This window comes from Sphaerodactylus townsendi, linkage group LG05 (assembly GCF_021028975.2).
Source record: "Sphaerodactylus townsendi isolate TG3544 linkage group LG05, MPM_Stown_v2.3, whole genome shotgun sequence".
Classification (NCBI taxonomy): domain Eukaryota; kingdom Metazoa; phylum Chordata; class Lepidosauria; order Squamata; family Sphaerodactylidae; genus Sphaerodactylus; species Sphaerodactylus townsendi.
In genome coordinates this window covers 120,405,615-120,427,841 of record NC_059429.1, presented here as the reverse complement: position 1 = coordinate 120,427,841, position 22,227 = coordinate 120,405,615, and the positions used below count along the sequence as shown (strand labels likewise).

At 45.9% G+C, this 22,227-nt stretch overlaps 1 protein-coding gene across 1 annotated transcript in view; it reads left to right on the top strand.

Moving 5' to 3' along the window:
* Nucleotides 1–280: 280 nt before the first annotated feature.
* Nucleotides 281–22,227, top strand: part of BMP7 (bone morphogenetic protein 7) — a 100,712-nt gene continuing 78,765 nt past the window's right edge. Inside the window, exon 1 of the mRNA XM_048498801.1 lies at nucleotides 281–1,017. Coding sequence (XP_048354758.1) covers nucleotides 594–1,017 — 424 coding nt within the window. The 5' untranslated portion in view covers nucleotides 281–593. The remainder of the gene's footprint in view (nucleotides 1,018–22,227) is intronic.

Sequence of the window (22,227 nt, the reverse complement as noted above, 5' to 3'; positions counted from 1 at the left end):
ATAGGGACGGCGCGCGACTCCCGACTGAACGGGAACGGGCCGGGGAAAGCGGCAGAGCTCCCGCTCCCGCCGCGGCTTCCGAGGGGGAGGCAACCGGCCTGCTCGTCCGGGCGAGGAAGATACCAGCCAGCCGGGGGGCAGAGGTAGCCCGGGCTGCGCGGCGGGGTTTTGGGGAGAGAGGGCGGGCAGGGGCGGGCAGGCCGGAGCCGAGCTCCTCCCCCTGGGCTGTGCAGCCTCCCGCGGCTGGCTGCTGCTGGCGCCCGTGTTGCAAAGCCGCCGTTCAGAAAGCCCGGACGCGTGGAGAGGAGCGCACAGGTTGGAGCGGCCAGGCGAGGCGAGGCCGGGGGGTCGGGCTGCTGCTGCTGCTGCTTCTCCCGCTCCTCATGGCGAGCTTTGCAAGCTGAGCCGGCCGCTGCCCTCCCGCCCTCCTGCCAGCGCCCGGGCGAGCATGTGTGCGCCGCGCTCCTGGGCTCCCCAGCGCAGCTCGCCGGCGGCCGAGTGATCCCTGCGGGATCTCCGTTCATGGTCATCTGGCGCGCCCTCCTGTCGCCGCGGGATCCCGGGAGCGGCTGCTGCCCCCCGTGACGGAGATCATGCAGGCGGGCTGGGCGCCGCGGCTGGCGGCCGCCCTGGGCGTCCTGCTGTGGGCCGTGGAGGTGCTGCGCGGCGCCCGGGCGGATTTCACCCTGGAGAACGAGGTGCGCTCCAGCTTCATCCACAAGCGGCTGCGCAGCCAGGAGCGCCGGGAGATGCAGCGGGAGATCCTGTCCATCCTGGGCTTGCCCCACCGGCCGCGGCCCCACCTCACCGGCAAGCACAACTCGGCGCCCATGTTCATGCTGGACCTCTACAACGCCATGACCGGCGAGGAGGAGGGCGCCGCGGACGCCGCCGCCGGCGAGGGCTACTCCTACCCCTACAAGCCCCTCTTCAGCACCCAAGGGCCCCCCCTGGCCAGCCTGCAGGACAGCAACTTCCTCACCGAGGCCGACATGGTCATGAGCTTCGTCAACCTGGGTGAGTCTCTCTCCGGCGCGCCGCGACGACCCAACCCGACGGCACTGCCGGGGCCCGCGGGCTCTTTCCCGCCGGACCTGCCAGTGCCCGCGGGTGGGTGGGGCGGGTCATCGGGGATGATGGTGGAATCCGTAGGTGGCGAGCCCGGGGTCAGGGCACCGACAGGTGGCATCCCTGCCTAAAAAATTGCCCCCTGGGCACACGTGGGGGAGTGTGTGGGAGAGCAGTGGCGAGAAAGGAAGGGGTTAACGCGGCGTTTCTAGTACGCCTTAAGACACCCCCCCCCCCCTTTTGATGCTGTCGGACCTCCGGATAGTAGTTTTGGCTCTTGCTGGTGTGCAATCACCTGTGGATGAGGGCTTCTGTCTGCCTTTTTATCTCCCCCCCCCCCATCTCGAGGAGTTCTTGGTGCTCCCCCCCCCTCCTGCTTCCCCAACCCACTAAAATAGACCCCGACTCTTCTGACCTTTTTCTTGAAAGGGTGCTGGGGGAAATGCTAATAGGTCCTTCAGCCATTCTTTCCAAATCCTCTTAGAAGGATGGAGCAATGAGGGGAGGGGGGAGGTGAAGGAAGGAAAGCTACTGGGTATACTTCCCCCCCCCCCCTCAAAAGGGTATATCCTCACCATAGTTAAAACACCACTGTTTGCAATGGATAACCAATCTGTGTTCAACTTCAGCCTCCTTTGAGTATGCACCTTTCTTCAGAAGCAGGTGTTTCTAGGATAGACACCTGAGATGTGTTTCAAGATCCAAGCGCTTTTTAGCTCTGTTCACAAATTACAGTGAATGCATGTACAATCCATGTACAGCAGTGGTGGCGAAGTCCCCCCCCCCCATTCCATTCACTTTCTTTCAAGATAAGATGTAAGGAGAAGAGTTTTTCCCTCCTGTAAAGTCTGAAAGTTTCCTGTAGTCTCAAAGCAGCTTACAAACTCCTTCCCCCTCCCCACAACAAACACTTTGTGAGGTAGGTGGGGCTGAGAGAGTTCTGAGAGAACTGTGACTAGCCCAAGGTTACCCAGCAGGCTTCATGTGGAGAAGTGGGAAAACAAATCCAGCTCACCAGATTAGAGTCTGGCCAATTGGCCATGCTGGCAGGGGCTGATGGGAATTTTAGTCCATAACATCTGGAGTGCCAAAGGTTCGCCACCACTGATGTACAGTGTACACTTTGTTATCCTTTGTGTGCAGAGTAATTCTCCTGTGAAGTAGAGTGCGTGTATAGCTGAACATATGATACAAACCTTCCTTTTGTAGAGGCACTGTTCTCTGATTTCATTCATAAACAGAACTCAGGTTGGCTTGTTTCTTACAAACATATGCATATACAGGCGGGGTGTCTGGGCGGAAGAGCTTTTGTTCTCAATTTCTAAACTATCTATAGAACTCTGGAGAAAGATCTTTATGCAGATGAATCAAGTTTGCATTCCTGTGCACAAATGCTTAAGTTAGTTCCTAGGCACACTTGAGTTCACTTAGGACTTGCTTCTGAGGGTCAGGATACTTGACAAACTGTGGCCCATTCAAAACATTGAATGCTCAGTTAATTACTTGGCAATAACTAAGATCTGTTGGACTCCATGCTTTCTGTAGTGAACATGGGCTGCGCTCTTCATTTCTCTCATGGTTGTGTATTAAAAAAACCCAGGAGAATTCCATTCCTGCTGTGCTTATTGTATGCACAACTGGGGTTAGAGCTAAATAAATCTCCCGTGGGCCCCTTGAATTGCTCCATAAAGTATTTGAAGTGGGAATTTGTTCCCCAGTGTAAAGTTGAGGTAGGTAATGGTGAGATATATTTTTTAAAAAATTCTTCAAAGATTAAGGGAGACCACAGAATCTGTGTCACAGAAGGTTTTCCTAGATTGAATGAAACTCCAGTATGAAGACTCTGGTGACTAATGGAAGATTGTGACAATTCTCCCACTTGCATATGTGGAAAGTATGGAGAAATGCTGCGTATTGCTGCTTTGATGGGTGCAAAGTAAAAGATGGTCCAGGTGTACTGTCTGGTTTGTCTGGAGAATAAGCCGTAAAAAGGGAGATAGTTCTCTTCTGTAATTGCAATGGGCGACTTTGAGATGCTGTTTATGGGAAATTAATTTAGGCTTAATTAGTGTTTAAATGGCTCTTGGGAACTTGCTCGGATGTTTGTATTTGAAGGAGGTGTTTTAAATTACAAGGAGTTGCTTCCTGTGCTGGTCCGTCTCTCCGATGCTGCCACCTGGTCATGAATACTTCATGTGCATCTTTAGAACTTTTGTGTTTCTGTTTATTTTGATCTTTGCGCTTTGCTTTTCTTTCCAATGGAGGTCCAAAGTGGCGTGCCACGTAGTTCTTCACTCTTGTCGTTTTGTCTCTCCAACATCAACCCTGTGAGGCAGGTGAACAGAAAGAGACTGAGACTCAAGGTCAGCCAGCTAGATTGAACGTGGGCTTCCCAAATCATCATTCGACACACCAGCCATCACACCACACTATACAGTTGTGTTTTGTGCTGTGAAAAGAGCCAGTGTTGTATAGTGGTTAGAGCATCAGTCAAGGTAGGATCTTGAAGATCCTGGGTTTGAATCTCCATTCTGCCATGGAAGACTTCTGAGTGACCTTGGGCCAGTCACACATTCTCAGCCTAGCCTACCTCGCAAGGTTGTTGTGAGAAAAATGTAGAAATAGAGAACGTTGGAAGTGTTTGGGTTCCCATTTGGGGGAAAGTGAGGTATAAATGAAGTTAAACAAATAAAAATGAAGCTAGTTCATGCCTGGGTCTGAGTGTTGCAATAGGTCACACTATATCAGGGGTAGGGAACCTGCGGCTCTCCAGATGTTCAGGAACTACAATTCCCATCAGCCCCTGCCAGCATGGCCAATTGGCCATGCTGACAGGGGCTGCTGGGAATTGTAGTTCCTGAACATCTGGAGAGCCGCAGGTTCCCTACCCCTGCACTATATTATTGAACAAATAAAGGGGATTGGAAGGCCTGTGAAGAATTATAGTTTTGCCCCAGCTGCATGCAAAAGAACAGATCCCAGTAGAAAAGGGAAGATTATGGCAGGTAGATATTTCCTTTAAGCCTTGCTGATGGGTTTCTTGTTTGTCTGAAGCCAAAGTTTCCATTCCATTTACTCCAGAAGAGTCCTATTCCGATCACTTTTGAAGTCCTCCACATCTGCGGGCGAAACATTAAGAGCAAAAAGTACCAGACCACGGCCACGTAGTTTGGAAAAAGCACAACTGCTGTTTGATTCCGGCCATGCAAGCCTTCGACAATACACGTAGGGTTTTTAGCCAATCCTTATTTGTTCAGTCTAATGAACTGAGGCTAGGCTTGCTAGTCTGTGTTCCCTTGGTAATCCAATCGTGTGTGGATGAGTTTATGCAAATTAAAAAGAAAGTTGTCACTTCCTCCCTTGCGGTTGGCTGAGCCTTTTTAATGGGACACCCATCATCCAATGGCGGGTCCTTCTTTGTTTTTTGCTTGCGACGGATTTGAGTATAGCATTGTCCGAGGCAGGCATTCTATTTAAAATGTGTAATTATAGGTACCAGTTTTTCTGTGTCTGTTTTTAGCCTGCCTCACGTGGCGCCTAGGAAACAACCGCATGTACAGATTGGATGTCTGTGGATCCACCCCAAATCTGAACATGAGTTTAAAACAGAGGGATTCAAATTGTCACAATCCCATCGGCAAGCAGCTTTGTCTAAACAAGGCCGAAGCTTGGACAGGCAAGTCACTTTGAATATGAAGTGGTGCAAAACAATAGCCAGGGCTGGGGTTTGTTGTGGAATGGACCGTATCTCCTTAGGACGCCACAGTTGCCAAAATGTCCTGTTAAAATGGTAATCTGGAAGAGTTTCAGAGCAGGTAGGAAACACAGGTTGTGGGGGACATAATCGTAAAAAGAAGTCAGGTGTTGTTGAGTTGGACCAAGGCAGACTTTCATTCTGGGACCTGTTAATACAAACTTTGGTTCTCTCTAAACCCAGAATCCCAGAGTCAGCCCTGAGTCAGAACCAAGACTATTTCACCCATGTGACGCTGGGCTCCACCACTTTGGTCAAGAAGAATTTCCCATAGCATTTCATTGCACAGGTGACATAGTTTATTTCATATTTATTTATTTATTTGACCAACTTGTGCCCTGCCGTTCTCCCCAATGGGGACCTAAGGTGGCGTACGTCGTTCTCCTCTCCTCCATTTTATCCTCACAACAACTCTTGTCAGGTAGGGAAGGCAGAGAGAGTGTGGCTGGCCCAAGGTCACCTCAGCTAGCTTCCATGGCACGAGTGTGAACTCAAACCTGATTCTCTCAGATATTAGTCTGACACAACCACTGTAACCACACTGGATCTCCAGTGTGTACCTCTGTATACAAACCATTTGTCAATGCTTTGAAGTGGAAAGATCTCGGTAACTGGTTACAGGAATGTGGAAAGACCTGCAAAGTAAGCTAGATACCATGGTGTGGCCAGCAGTAATGGTTTTGGGGAATATGGGGTATCGTGGTTAAGAGCGGTGGACTCTAATCTGGAGAACTGGGTTTCATTTCCCTCTTCTCTGCATGGGCAGGGGACTCTCAGCTGGGAAGCTGGATTTGTTTCCCCACTCCTCCACATGCTGGGTGACCTTGGGCCAGTTCCAGTTCTCTCAGAACTCTCAGCTCCACCTACCTCACAAGTTATCTGTTATGGGCAGGGAAGAGAAGCCCTTTTGTAAGCTGCTTTGAGACTCCTTATGACAGAAAAAAGTGAAGTATAAATCCAAACGCTTCTATTTTTCTGCCTCTAGGATCCCAGAAAGTTTTTACTAATTAGGCGCAAACAATTAGGGACTTTTAATGAGTTGGGTCTGGGAAATTGTGTTTTTGCCAGGAGTAGAAGCCCCTCCTCCCGTGCAGTGGTCCTAGCAGAATCAGTTCCTCAAAGTTCCCACAGGGAATGTGGGTCAGGTCTATGTAACTCGAACCCAATTTGTTAGAAGTTTTAACATCTTCTTTGAGCTTTAGAGTTGACCATACTGTGCTAGACAACCCACTGTCTGATTTGTTGTAAGACAGTTCATCAGATGAATGTTTTCTGCTGGTGGAGGGAGACATCTGCAAAGGTATGGGGGGAGGCAGCAGGGAGAAAAGGTGGCGTGGGGCAAGGGAAGAGAAGGCCAGGCATCTCAGGGTGTTGCGCAGCACAGATGAAAACTAACAGGCGTCAGGAGGTGAGGTGAGCCATTCCGTACTAGTGGTAAATTGTCAAAATGGGGTGAATGTCTCTAGACAGAACTTTTGTATGAAGTGAAATGTGGTGCTTCTCTATTGGAGATACCCTGATGCACTGAGTGGTGAATAACCTCACAATGTCGCCTGTTTGATTGGTAAAATAGTTATTTAGGTATTTATGCTGTTTTTCTTCCTCAAGCGCAGTGGTTCTCAACCTTCCTAATGCCGTGACCCTTTAATACAGTTCCTCATGTTGTGGTGACCCCCAACCCTAACATTTATCCATTTTACAGATGGAGAACACTGATTCAGACAGTTTTAGGCGACCCCTGTGAAAGGGTCTTTCAAACCCCAAAGGGGTCCTGACCCCCAGGTTGAGAACCACTGCTCAAGCGGCTTTGTTCTCCCTTTTAGTCTTGCAAAAACAACCTTTTGAGGTAGGCTGTTTTGAGAGAGAGCGACTGAAGGTCCCCCAGTGATCTTCCATGGTAGAACCAGTGTGGTGTAGTGGTTAAAGTGTCAGACTAGGATCTTGGAAATTTGAGGTTTGAATTCCCTCACATGCCCTGGAATCTTGCTGGGTGATCTTGGATCTGTCTCAGCCTAACTCACCTCACAGGGTTGTTGTGAGGATATAGTAGAAAAGAGGAGACTGTTGTAAGCTGCTTTTGAGGTGCCTGGTGGGATGAAAGGCATGATATAAATTAAATAATCAATTAATTAATAGAGATATAGGGTAATTTGAACTTTACTCTCCCAGATCTTGCTGCAGAACTGTAACCACTATGTCATGCTGGTGCAAGTGGTTTTTGTTAAACATAAATTCGATTAGAACCCCAAAAAGAAAAAGAAAAAAACCTAAGAAATTTGAATGATCAATCGGTTGGATGCTTGCACTAATTACAGAACCAATTAGTACTCTGTTGTTGTGAAATAATGGAATTAACTTAGATAATTGTAACTAGTCATTGCAGCAGGGACCAGTAGAATTCGTTTTGCTGTTTCTAGGGTTGTCCCAAATTGCTGGCTAGCGAGCGGAAACACAGCTATCCATCCTAGCCTGGCTAATACATGAATTCATAATCATGTTTAAAAGGTAAGTTGCTACCCATTCTTTGGCATCATGGAATATTTGTAAGTAGACTACAACGGCTGTTGCACTCTGGCTCTGACTAATCTCTCAGATGCATATTTATATACATGAACTTATATCATTGTTCACCTTATATATTTCATTAATTATAATCACAATCACAGATTTTCAAATAACATCCAAGAGGTAAGTCCAGAATCATCACAGGTAAATCCAGGATCATCAATGTTGAACCAGGTAAGTATTTAGTTCATACTCTTCCATAAATTTATTGATGGATATATATGACTTCGCATTGATTGGACACTTACCTGTATGGAAGTTTGAATTTTTGGAAGAGTATGAACTAAATACTTACCTTGTTCAACATTGATGATCCTGGATTTACCTGTGATGATTCTGGACTTACCTCTTGGATGTTATTTGAAAATCTGTGATTGTGATTATAATTAATGAAATATATAAGGTGAACAATGATATAAGTTCGTGTGTGTGTGTGTGTGTGTATATGGAGCTGGATATATATAATCTCTCAGATGCATATAACTGGATATATATAATCTCTCAGATGCATATATATGTGTGTGTGTGTGTGTGTGTGTGTGTGTGTGTGTGTGTGCGTGCATCTGAGAGATTAGTCACAGCCAGAGTGCAACAGCCGTTGTAGTCTACTTACAAACATTTACTGCTGCACCCCTTTTGTTTGTAGATCATGGAATATTTGCCATCAGATAAACTGGTGGCCGGTTGATGGGTGTACGCAGAAGGGTGGCTGTATTAGTCTGTGTTAGTAAGGTGAAAATAAGCATCCAGGAGCACCTTAAAGACTAACTGCATTTATTTCAATATGATCTTTTGTGACTGTGGTTAACTGGTGTGCTGGCTGTACAATAGCACTTTCTGTTAACGTTTCATGACTTTGCCTTCTGTATCTCAAGTGCTCCAAATACTTTTGACTAAAAAGATAAATAGCAGAGGAAGCAATAATTGGAATTCTTATGCAGCGCCTGTTCTTTTTCTTTTTTAGAAAGAAAGTTCAAGAAATGTTTACAACGCTGTGTTTTCCCAGTGTGTGTAAATACAATCCATTGGCTTGAACTTGTCTGAGTTGTCATGCCACAAGTTAATTATCTTAGGTGGACTAAAATGTGGGTTCATGAGGCAGGGACAAATTCCTGAACTGATTTGGGCTTGTCCATGGTCCATTTGCTACCTTTTGCTAGCATTATTTAAATTCTGCATGAGTTTGCATTTATTTATGTCTCACTTTTCTCCCCCATTGAGAACCCACTCACTTTTTTTAACAATGATCCAGGCTGTGACGCAGGCCATGCTGAGGTTTGTGATCGGCCCGAGGTTGCTTGGTTCCATGGTAGAAGTGAGGATTCAAACCCAGGTCTTCCAGGATCCTAGTCTACCATCCTATCCAATATACCTCTCTGGCTCTTTTGGCTGACATTATTTAAATTTTTTATTTTATATTTTCTGGAAAATTTTCTGTTTCAGTTTCCCCCCAGAAAACACACATCACATAACTTTATTTGGCGGCCTTTCTTGGGGCCGCTGGCTGGGTTCATTGCTGCAGGAACTTGGATCGGACTCATTTAGCAGAGGTTGCTATCCAGGAGGCGATCGGTCCACCTCCACCAATGGCAAGAAGAGAGCCAACTCCGTGTGGTGTGTCGGCGCCCACCCCATTGTGAAAAGCCTTGCAGGTTCACTCTTGCATGTAATCTTTCTTTGTTAAAAAGCTAGCTGGGTTTCCATAAAATGTCTCAGATTCCACACCTGTGAGCTTGGTTATTTAACCAAAAGGGAGAAGTGTTCCTTGGTAAAACGTTGAGATGTCAAATTATAAACCATCTGTTACCTTAGTTGCTGTTTGTCCGCATGAGTAATATCTCCTAGTTCAAGGGATGACATGAAGTATTATAGATGAAATTCTTTAGTAGGTATTTTTATAGGATTTAAAGGGAAACAGTGTATGTTTCTAAAGTATGTCGGTTGAAGAGTTAAGATCATTATTTACCCCCCCCCCCTCCAGCTGGTTTGTACAGTGAATTGAATCATAAGGAAAAGCTTTTCCTGCGCTAAACTACTCCAGGGTGCAGAAATCGGGTTACTGATATGCTCCCCCTTGGAAATAAAATGATCATGACCATAGAAGATTAGCGTGTTTGGGCAAGCACTAGGCTGAATTTTTTCCCTGATGTACTACTTTTTGAGAAGCAGATACCTTTGGCTTGGATCCCCAATATATCTCTGCTAGTTAAAGAGATTTCTACAGTAAAACGGGACTTTCTCACCACCTGCAGTGGCCCCAAATGATCTCTGAAAGGCATCTGCTGGTGGATTGGGATTCTCCAGGAACAGCATTGAGGGTTGGCAGGAACTGATTAAAAACAATTGCTCCTGTTTCTGTTATCAGAAATGCCCCGCAGGATCCAACCCTTTGTTTCATGGGTGAGCATTGTCTCTGCCTCTTTCCACTATCCACGGGAAAAAACCTTTTCCCACGACATGGCTGGTCAAACAAACCGGGCCGACACTACACTGCAGGGTGGGAAAAGGAGGCCTCCTCACGAGATCATGGTCCTGTATTTGGTTTTGTCGCATTCACCTGCTGTCAGTGTAGGCAGTTGTTCGTAAGCGGATAGGCAAGATCTAGTCGTTTTAACGTAGACAGGCGGGGCTATCGGCAACAAGACACTTCTGAAGGGTTTGTCTGTATGGTTTTGTTCCCCTGTCAACAGTGCATGCCAGGACAAGTTTAAGGAAGGACATAGATCCGTAACGGCTTTGTTCATCCCTGTGCACACCTTTCATCCCATTATGGTTGCCCGCCTTTCATCTCCACGAGACAAAGGCCGGTTTGTTTAGAGACTCCTTAGTGAATTGGATTCCTTGCAGACCGGAGGATATAGCTCAGGCCAGCACCTGCGTTCGGACATACATTTCTATTGACAGTGGAAAATTAGAAGATCTATTGTTCCCCCCCTCCCCTCCCCTCCTCTCCCTTTTTAAACTGGAGGCTTTCTATGGCATTCTTTTTACAACGCAGCCCATACGAAAACGTTTGTGCCTTGGTTTTGTAAGAGATACCTTTGTGAGCATTGTGTTTCCCCAGCAAGGGTTTTGTTACATGCCCAGAGCAAATGCAGTAAAGGAAGTGTCATAAAGAGTATTACAGCTTTAAAAAAAAGGCATGCCAACAAAGCGCAGAAAATCAGAAATAAATGTGCCCTTCATGTGTCACATCGCATCGCTATTAATTAATTGTCTTTTAAGGAGTTTTCTAGAAGGTGTATTCCCTCTCCCCCATTTTAGGAGCAAAAAAATTAGTTATTAGTTTTTTTTGTTGATTTTTTCCCCCTAGAGGGATGTTTGGTAGGTGAGTTTTCCAACGATGGGGCGGTGGGGGGAGAGATTGAAAAGGATTTGCACTTGGAACAACTAATCCTTTTATTAAAAGACAGAGGGGCTTTGTAGCTTGCAAGGAAGAATGAGTGTGTGGTGCTCCAAACTATGGAAGAGATGTGCGAGGTCCCCCCCTTTGTATGTTTCTTCAGTGTAGCACGAAGAGGAAGCTCAATAGGTACGGACTTCAGTTTGAAGCAGGATGGTAGACCCCAGGTGAGTATCAATGAGGAAGGCTTTCCAAAGGGTAGGTGGTACCACTGAAAAAGGCTATTGTTGGCAGAGTCATAAACAGCAAGGGTTGAGGAGTTGGCTGTGGGATTGAAAGAGAGAGACCTTAGGGCTGAGGCGTAGCGCCAGTGGGGTGGGGTGGGGTGGGACGTGACGCCCCAGGCAGAGTCACAGCAGAGGTGTGGCCAGGCCATGGAGGGGGAGCGCGTGTGCCCTGGGCAGAGTTTCCCCTCGCTCCACCTCTGGCTTAGGATGACTGGTAGTGAAGGAGTCCGAGAGGGAACAAAATGAGGTCAGATTTTGCAGGGAGGAGATCTGGATGGGATATGATTTTTAGCAGGAATTGGATTGGATTTGAAACTGGGGGGACTAAGTTGGAAGGTAAATGATTAGTGGACATCAGAATGCACTTTGAGGTGTATCACAGATTGGTATTTGCGAAAACAGATGCTGAAAACAAGCAGTTTTTATATATTAAGTGAATGCATAAGCTTGTTTAACTTTGATTTGATTCTGCCTCCTTGGGGTAACGGTTTTGGTTTTGGCTGGTTTCTGGAGTTTTGTCTATATCTGTTGGTTACTCCCTTCATAGAATCATGGAATTGGAAGAGACCCCAAGGGCCATCAAGTCCAACCTCCTGTAGTGCAGGAAAAGAAGACACCATCAAAGCACTCCTGTAAGATGATGGCCATCCAGCTTCTAATTAAAAACCTCCAAAGAAGGAGAGTCCACCACACTCCGAGGTAGTGCATTCCACTGTCAAACAGCCCTTACTGTCAAGAAGTTTTTCCTGATGTTTAGGTGGAATCTCTTTTCCTTCACCTTGAATCCATTACTCCTAGTCTCTGGAGCAACAGAAAACAAGCTTGCTCCTTCACCAACATGATATCCCTTCAAACATCTAAACATGGCTATCATGTCACCTCTTAACCTGCTTTCACTAAACTTCTTTTCTTGTACGTTCAGAACAGTCTCCATGTGGTGAATTAGGGAATGCCATGGGATCCAGAAGATAGAAAAGATGGAACTGGATTGTGAAGCCTTGAATACAAGTCAGATCTGTACTAAGGATTTATGGCAAACAGTGTAAATAAGACTTAGGGAACACCTGAGCTTGGACTGTAAAATAGCTGATGACTGATAGAGTGAAGATGGAAATCGTGCTTCATTCAGTGTAGGACTGAACTGTAAAATTTACTGCCTGTGGATGTAGTGATGGTCATTAATGTAGGCTTGGGGTTCATGGAGGACAGGTCCATTAGTGTCTACTAGTCATGATGACTAATGTGAACCTTCTGCATCCAGATACAGTAAAGCTCTCTGTTCTAGTTTCAGGGCACAACATCAGGGGAAGGCCTTGGCTTCTATGCTTTTTTTGTTAGCTCTCCAAGGCACTGGTTGGCTGCTTTGTGAACCAGGATGCTAGATTAGTCGATGGACCTGCAAGGCTTATATTTCTTGGGATAAACAATACTTGTGCGTGGCAACTCCATAGGGTTTTCAAGGTAAGAGACAGTTGCAGGTGGGTTTATCATTGTCTGCCTCCAAGTCATGACTCTGGTGTTTTTTGGAGGTCGCCCATCCAAATATTAACCAGGGCTGACCCCTGCTTAACTTCTGAGGCTATTCAAGTAAGGCTATTCAAGTAAGCAAACTATTACTTGTCTATTCAAGTAAGCAAACAGTACTGAACCTGTGACAAAGCAATGTCTAACTCACGCTCTTGGGAGCTCTAGGATAGCCCATTAACCCTTGTGATCTGAGAGTACACTCAAGATCATGTCCTGGTTGGAGAGGAATAGCAGTGGGGGGAGGGTCAGGGAGATTTTCTGAGATGTTTCTTGCTAAAAATCTTTCAAGGAACCTTTGATAATTCTGAAATACAGTTTAGAAAGCCGGCTCTTTGTATCTTCATAACAACTGTAACATTCAGTAATAATAAGAAATGTATTTTTGCTCAAATATGACAATTCCTCAAGGCAGTCTTTAAAAAAATAAGATGAAATCAAAATGTTTACCAGCCTGAAGATCCTGCCTCTTCAAACAACTTCCTTTCATCATCTTCATCAAAGCACTTCTCATGATGTTGTTTCATTCAGGCCACTAGGCCTTGCATTTCTTTGGTGCCGTGCTTGCATTTATTTATTTTATTTTATTTATTGTTCAGATTTGTAGACAGCTCCACCCCCATTTGGCCCACATGCCTGCTTTACCCATAGCTAAATGAACATTTCAAAAATCTTCCCATACTGGGTCTCTTTTATGGCTGACTACCATAGGTTTTCTCCTCCAAGGAGAGAATAACATGATGAACCTCCAGCTATACACACAAAGATCCCAGAGGTGTGGAGTATTCTGCTCAAAAGATTTCACTTTCATTTTTGCTGCTTGTCCCTCCTTCCACACACATACCGTTTCTCTGAAAATAAGACATCCCCTGAGAATAAGACGTAGTAGAGGTTTTGCTGAAGTGCTAAATATAAAACATCCCCTGAAAGTAAGACGTAGCAAAGTTTTTGTTTGGAAGCATGCCCGTCGAACAGAACACCAGAGCATGCAGCTGTGGAGCGGAAAAATAAGACATCCCCTGAAAATAAGACATAGCGCATCTTTGTGAGCAAAAATTAATATAAGACACTGTTTTATTTTCGGAGAAACACGATAGCTCCTTGTGCAGATCTATAAACGTAGCACTTAAAGAGTTAAAGGGTTGATTCTGTGTACATAGATTTGCAAAGGAACAAGGTCTTTCCCCCCAACTCTGTATGTCTATTTTATAACGTTTTTGCTGTGAAGACGCATGTTATCTCTGCAGTCGCAAATTCACAGTTTTGAGAAATGCCAAACCAAACATTTGTGATAATATCTTCTAGATGGACAAATAGCCCTAAAACAATCTTACAGAAACCTCTAGAAGAATATGGCATTGTGAATGGATTAATGGGATTCATTTACCAAAAGTTTAAGCATTGCATGGATATACAGTCTCATGCTACATAATTTTAAAAACAATCCTTATTTCACGATGAATAACTACAGTGTATCTTAAATAAAACTATATGGAGATAGATTTTTCCTCAAAAAGTCAGATTTAAATTTTAAAAATCCAATTTTTAAAATATTTCTTTTGATCCACCTTGTGGTATAGCATGAGAATCTGGACACTCTCTCTTTCATTCTGAGTATTGCTGTAATACTTGTGTTTTGCACATGCATTTTGTATGGACAGCAACAGGGTTAAAATGGATACTTTCTCCCCCCCACCCCAAAGTAGCTCTGTAATCTACATGGATTTAAATTTAACCAAGTTTCCACAAGCAGCAGGGTCAGGAGACCCTCCCACCTGCTTGGAGATCTCTCTGCAATCATGTTCTGGGAAGACTCGGGCTGGTTTTTGCAGTTTCCCTCTCAGGTCCAGTCGGAGTGAAAAATGCTGTCAAGCCCAGTTGCCTCATTGACAGCTATAAAATTGTGGTTAAATGCTTCACAAACAATGAAGGGGAGGGGGGAAAATAGTAAAATTACTCATTCTTGGAAAGAGCACAGGAGTGGCTTTTGGTTCACGTAAACGAAAACATCGAGGAGCTCTTTGAGTTTCCAGTTTACTTCATACCATCTGGTTTCGCCTCCCCTCCCTCACAAACCTCCCCCCACCCCCTTATTTTTGACAAGTGTTTGGCATCAAAACCCGCCATCTCTTTGCCCTTTTTAATAACCGACTCTCAGCACCATGGGGTATTAGACTCTTCTTTCTTATAACAGTTTAAAAGCAGGGGGAGCCTCTCCTGTGGGGATTACTTTGTAAAGTGAAGGCAGGGGGCCGGCATTTGCAGCTGTAACCTGGCTTGTGTTAAAATTTGGAAGGGTCTGCATCGCATTCCATTTCGCTACAGGCCTTCCTTGGTGCACAGCCAAAGGTTAATATAGATGTCGCAAAGTTTTTCTCAGCGCCCCCCCCTCATTTTGGAGGGCTTCAGATATAAAGAGTATGTGTACAGCTGTGTTTGCAGTAACCCTTTCATAATCACTCTTCTAAAACTTCATTTTCCTGCTTGTATAAATCCAAATAATTTTTCAAGGAGATCTGACCTGGGTTTGAACTTATTTGATCTTTGCGTATTTCCCGCTTGAAACAAAGCAGATTAAATCTTGGCTCTGAGGAGGCCTGTCCAAGATCACGTGATGGGGGTCTATACATCAGGATAAACACATTTTCCCCCTCCTTCTCCCTTCCCCTTTTTAAGCTCCTTGGGTTGTTTTCAATAGCGTGTAAATCGAGTTGTTACATATCAAGATTTATAAGCAAGCCACCCAAAGACTTGAGGCAAAAGAAGATTGGTGTAAACATTCCTACCACATTAATGCATCTATAAAAAATATGCTGTTATATAGATAATGCCTTCCACATATCCATTACAAAACGTTTGCTCTTATAAAAAAAAGATAATAGGTTGCAATTGAGAAATGTTTGCTTTAACACTTCTACCGGTAGGAGGGAATGTCAGAGTTGAGTACCAGTCATTAGGATAGCCTTCCCTCCCTTCCCCGGTCAAATCCCTGTGGTTTGTGGCCCGAATATATAACTAACCCTGTGAAGAAATTTTGCTTCGGGCAGAGGGGCAGATCGGGTGGGAGGAGGGTTCAGTTTGTATGAATTATTTTTCAGCCTGTGCTGTCAGAACTAAGAAGGAACTCACACAGTAAAACTGTGCTTTATCAAATTTGACGCCAAGCAAACAGCTGGAGGGAGTGCCAAAGATAAGGGAGCCACAACTGAGAAGTTCCCGCCTTGTATTCTATCACTATCATTATTTCAGAAAGCAGGGATGCACATGCAAGATCTTAACAGCTGGGCAGCTTTATATCTTGGTCCCAGGTCGCTGAGGGCTTTAAGCTGTGCTTGGAAACGAATTGTTTTTTAAAGGCTAGACATAAGCATTCCTTACAATGTGTACCCACCGGTCCTCTTGCTTTTGGCACCAAGTCTGAATAGTCTTTGAAGGCAGCTGGACGTAGCAGGCTGCAGTAGCTGGATGTGATCAGTCCATGGATGGAATGGGTCTCACCTTTCAAGGGAAAGTCGCAGCTGGTGGCATCAAGCGAAAGCGGCTCAAAACTACAGGTGATATTTGAGCATCCACCTGCAGGCCCGGATCTTATATGGCCTCTAAGTTGTGAAACTGCTATTTCCTGGGGAGGATAAGCCCATTTAGAACACCTGATTCCTCACTCCCAGATTAGTTTCATTATCACCAATCATGCCTGGATCAAGCTTCCATTTATTGACCATTGTCCAGCCTGTTGCCAGCCCCAGTACCTTGTTCAGAATATCCACTGTCTCTCTACTGAGCATATCATGATATAGGCCACCGGTGGTGAACCTATGGCATGGGTGGCAGAGATGGCACTCAGAGCCCTTTTTGTGGGCACATATGCACAGAGTTCATCGTGTGGGGTGGGCAGAAAATCACTCCCCACACACACATCTACGCTAGCCTGGGCACGATCCTTTACCTGGGAGCAAGCTCTGTTGCTGGCAATGGGGCTTGCTTCTGAGTAAACCCTCCTAGGGTCATGATTCACCCATTTGAAGCATTGCACGGTTGCTTCACCAAGCTTACTCCCGAGTAACGTGCGCCTTGGAGCCAACGGTTTTTTTCTAAACTAAAACCTCAGTATTCAGGTTAAATTGCTGTGTTGGCACTTGACGATAAATAAGTGGGTTTTGGGTTGCAATTTGGGCACTCGGTCTCGAAAAGGTTTGCCATCACTGATACAGGCATTAGCTGCAGAGTTGCAAAGATTGTCTGAAAATGCAAAACCTAGGATCCAGATCTGCATGCCTATTGGAGCTCCTGATCATGCTGGAATCCATTTTTCCTCGCTCTTTAGCAGTTTGATATGGGGGTTAGAGCGTCAGTTCTCCCAAGACTGTTGTGAGGATAAAATGGGCAGTGTTGTGAACACCTTGGAGGCTTTTATAAACTTACCCACTTAAAAAGGCTGTTCAAGATGTGTCTATGTTAGGAAACGGTGTGTTCAGAAAGAAGGTAGAAAACTTCACATTGCTATGTATGTACCTTGGTGCTAGAGCAGGGGGTTATAATGTTCAGACTACAGTATGGATGTCTGAACTTTAAATGATTCTCATTGGATTTCTGCTTTGATTTCTTGTCTATCTTTAATATTGGCCACGAGTGGATGTCACGTCTGGGTAGTTCCAACAGGGAAGATGCAGGATCTATTCTCTATTCAGGGTAGGTTTGGGTATGCATTCTTGTTTTGGGGATTGGTTTTAGCCTGATTGGGGTGGGGAAGTTTAATAACCAGCAACAGCTTTCAGAATGAAGATTACAATAATCATTGGAGACTACAATTAGAGCATTCCATTGTTCCAAGAAGAATTCTGAGCGTTAGCATTTCACGAACTTTTGGTAAACTCCTTATCATTTAGAAATATTTGACATTCTAAACAGCATGCTGCTATTTGAAGATGTTTAGAAGTTAAAAGTTTTAGGAGATGTGCCTCCTGCAATCTTTCTAGTTCCCTCATAATCATTGGCTGAACTGCTGTGATGTCACAGAATGTAGCAGCTAAAGGGAGCAGCATTCCATATCTTAGCATTAGCCACATTATGGGTTCTGGCTTACATTCCCTTTTCTGTGTTCAGGGACCCATGTGAGTGAGCGCTGAAATATGCAGCATCATGGTTTTACATTTCTTTCCCCCTGAATTTCCCCTTCTCAGGTTAACAGTGCTAGTTACAGGGAAGAACTAATTCATTTCTTTTCTTGTTCTCTGGCTTGCATTTCTCAGTTAGGAAATGCTGATCCAGTGGTGGCAGACATTCCTAACTCCATTGTGTTTAAAAGCTTCTGTACTCCTTGAAGTCTTGTGAAAATTTGCTTTTATTCCTGAAATCTCATAGCAAAGATTTTTTTTAAAAAATCAGAATATATACACACATGCCCCCTTGAACCTAAAAATGCCCGTTGGTGTTGGCAGCCGGTTATAGAAGGAAGATCATCTTGTGGAGGGTGATGGAAGGGTCATAGTTAGAGTTGCCACTTTCCAGTTTTGGGTTGGGAAATTCCTAAAGATTTGGGTGATGGAGCCTGGGGGGGAGGGTGGGATTTGGGGAGGGGAGAGAACTCAGCAGGGTAAAATTACATGGGCCCCTTCCGCACACGCAAAATAATGCGTTTTCAAACCACTTTCACAACTGTTTGCAAGTGGATTTTGCTATTCCGCACAGCTTCAAAGAGCACTGAAAGCAGTTTGAAAGTGCATTATTCTGCATGTGCGGAATGAGCCATAGAGTTCACCTGCCAAAGCAGCTGTTTTCTGCAGGGGTATTGAGCTCTAGCATCTAGAGATCAGCAGTAATTCCTGGCTGTACCTGGAGGGAGGGTAGCAACTTTAGCTGTTGTCTTTCTGCTGAAATTTGTTAGGTGAGGCAGAAGCTTTATCACTTTGGTTGCTGTGAGATTTTTTTGCACTAGTTTTAAGTATAGAAGAGAGAAGAGTTTGAATTTATGTCCCCCTTTCTCTCCTCAAAGGGGCTGACAAACTCCTTTCCCTCCCCCCTCCACAACAAACACCCTGTGAGGTGGGTGGGGCTGAGAGAGCTCAGAAGAACTGTGACTAGCCCGAAGTCACCCAGCAGGCGTGTGTTGGAGTGCACAGGCTTATCTGAACCCCCAGATAAGCCTCCATAGCTCAAGCTGCAGAGCGGGGAATCAAACCCAGTTCCTCCAGATTAGAGTACACCTGCTGTTAACTACTACGCCACTGCTGTATAGTAATGGAGTATGCTGAGATCTGAACCCAGATCCTAGTCTGACACTATATATATACACTACAGTGCTTCTCTTTTTGGCTACTGATGACTTGCTTTTTTCACTAATCAGCCTATCAATTTAGTCCTTTCTTGTTTTGTTCTGCTCCACTTTGGGGGTTAAAATAGCACAAATGTTTGGATAGGCACTTCCTAAAATAATAAGAAGTCCTTTAAAAACACAAAGCAGAAAGCTGCCAATTTCCTCCAAGCCCACGGGACAAACCTTCCTCCCAAGTTATCTCCTCCTCTTTTTTATTTAACTAGACTTGGTCATTCTTTAGTTATTGCAGATTGTTCTTGATGCTGAGCAAAGGTTTGATTCTTATAGTTGGGTTAAGGGATGTGAAAGTAAGCAAGGGCTACTTGATTGGATTAGTTTATAGGATACCCAGGATGAAGGTGACAAGAGAGTCTGACTGAACATAATCTGTTCATTGGGCCATAATCTATTCATTAGGCCAGTGTTTTCTAACCTTTTCAACGTCACGGTACCCTTGACCTCACTCTTCATATCTCACGGTACCCCTGCCATCCTCCCACACCTTCCCCTTCCAGTTCCCCTGCTTGCCACCCCCCCACCTTCCCCTCCCAGGGTGAAAGGAAGTGGGGGGGGGGTAGGTGGGAAGTGGCTGCTGACCTTGTGGCAGGCCCTGCCCCCTGGGCCAGCTCCGTATCCTTGCTGATGCTGGCGGGAGACACCACAAAAGTGGGGGGGGGGGGGGCTGGTAGCATTGCCACGGTACCCCGAGACATGCTCACGGCACCCCAGGGTACCATGGAGCCCTGGTTGGGAATCGCTCCATTAGGCTTTTCACAGAGAGCCACATTCACAGAGAGCCACATTTTAGATGACAGTCATCTAAAACCCTCACATTTACTTCTATCTCTGACACAACCTCTGTATCTCAGGGAGGCATCTAAAAACCTCACATTTACTTCTATCTCTGACACAACCTCTGTAGCTCAGGGAGGCACACAGCTGACCAGTTTGTCTGGCAGCTGTTTCAGAGTGAGAGTCATCTGCCAGCCACAGGCCCCACCAGTCAGGGATCCTGCCCGCTTTTCAGAAATATGGTGCCACATTGGGGCATGGTACATAGAAGAACCACAGATGGTAAGCCAAAGAGGGAGGGGTCGTGGCTCCGAGGTAGAACATCTGCTTGGCATGCAGAAAGTCCCAAGTTCAATCCCCGGCATCTCCGGTAAAAAGAACCAGGCTGTAGGTGATGTGGAAAAAACTTGGCCCAAGACCCTGGGGAGCTGCTGCCAATCTGAGTAGCTGATACTTCCCTTAATGGACCGTGTGAAGCAGAGGCGTAGCTGGGCCAAACTGCACCCGATGCACAGTGTGTTTTTTCTGCCCCCCCGGTCCCCGCAGCACCCCCGCTCCCCATGGTCCCCCGTGGCGCCCCTCCGCGGCACCCCCCTTCCCCCTTCCCACACTTACCTTCATTCCTTTACTTTTTCAGGCTGAAAAAAGTGGCCTCTTCATAGTTCAGGCTAAAAACTGCCTGAGGAACTGTACTTCCCAGGAGACCTCGTGAGCCCCAAGGTCTCCTGGGAACTGTAGTTCCTCAGACCGTTTTTGAGCCTGAACTGTAAATAGGCCACTTTTTTCAGCCTGAAAAAGTACTAGAAAAAGAAAAGGAACTAAGGTAAATGTGGGAAGGGGGCACAGGGGTCGCAAAAAGGGGGAGGGCCCGGGGGGCGATTTTCCACCCCCAGGTGTGCACCCGGTGTGCGACGCACCTTCCCATCCCCTTGCTGCTCCGCCACTGGTGTGAGGCAGCTTCATGTGTTCATTTACTTGCACTGAAGTGGTGTTAACTTTGATTGGGGCTGTGGCTCAGTGGTTGAGCATATGCTTGGCACACAGGTTCAATCCTGAACATCTCGAGGTGATGTGAAAGACCTTTGAGACGCTGGAGAGCAGCTGCCTGTATGAGTAGATAATACTGACCTCAGTAGACCAAGGGTCTGATGCAGTATAATGCAGCTTCATGTGTTCATGTGTCCAACCACATGTGGCTCCTAAGCCACTGAGAGAATTAGGCTGTTTGTGAAGGTGAGATATGTACAGAAGTGCAATCAAGTCACCTTTCTCCCCTGTAAGGAGTTTCAAAGTGGCTGACAAACTCCTTTCCCTTCCTCTTCCTGCAATAGACACCTTGTGAAGTAGGTGTGGCTGAGAAAGTTCAGAGAGAAGTGTGACTAGCCCGAGATCACACCGCAGGCTTCATTTGGAGGAGCGGGGAAACAACTCTGGTTCACCAGATAACAGTCCACCACTTATGTGGAGGAGTGGGGAATTGAACTCGGTTCTTCAGATTAGAGTCCACCACTCCTAACCACTACACCACACTGGTTCAGCAAGGGACCTTCAAGACAAGTAAGAAGCAAAGGTGATTTTTGCCATTGCCTTTGGTGCAGAGTCTTCCTTGGGGGAAGTACTAGCTCTTCTTAGTTGCTGAGATCTGATGAGATTGGACCGTACCGTACCGTACCGTACCATACCATACCACACCACCTTCCTTCCTCCCTCAAGGGTGAGGTATAAGGGGCATAAAAAATTACCTGCAGTGAGCAGCGTTCTTTATATTGAGTGGTTCATCCTCACTGTTGTGGCACAATTTGTTTGCTCATCTAACCCAGCCCAAATGCACTTGGATTAGCTGTTATGCTAAGCACACTTCAGAGTAGGAGCTCGGTTAAAGAGATGTGCTCTGCCATGAGCCGCTTGCGTTTTATCTTAAGAGCTGTCAAGTCGCTTGACGATCCTGTGAATCAACATCCTCCAAAATTTCCTATCATCAACAGCCTTGCTCAGATCCTGCAAATTGAGGGCCGTAGCTTCCTTTATAGAGTCAATCCATTTCATGTCGCATTGTGATAATGAATAGGATGTCCTCTGTAGGACATTCTACAGAAAATTCCAAGTGCAGGTTGCAACTGCTGAGTTGGAAGGAGACCGTTGGCTAGAAGTGAGGCATAATCAGATAATTAAGTGCAGTGGAAACCTACATGGTGGATTCTATGAGGGTTTCAAGGCAAGAAACAAGTGGAGGAGGTTTGCTATTACCTTTCTCTGCATAACAACTCCAAGCCTTCCTTGGTGGTCACCCATTCAAGTACTAACCTTGGCCTAGTGCAGTGGTGGCGAACCTTTGGCACGCCAGATGTTATGGACTACAATTCCCATCAGCCCCTGCCAGCATGGCCAATTGGCCATGCTGGCAGGGGCTGATGGGAATTGTAGTCCATAACATCTGGTGTGCCAAAGGTTCGCCACCATGGGCCTAGTGGAAACTAAGCCGAGATGTTAAGACTGATACATTGCTTGCTTTAGAAAAGAGCAAGAGCCTAGTACAGTGGTGGCGAACCTATGGCACGGGTGCCAGAGGTGGCACTCAGAG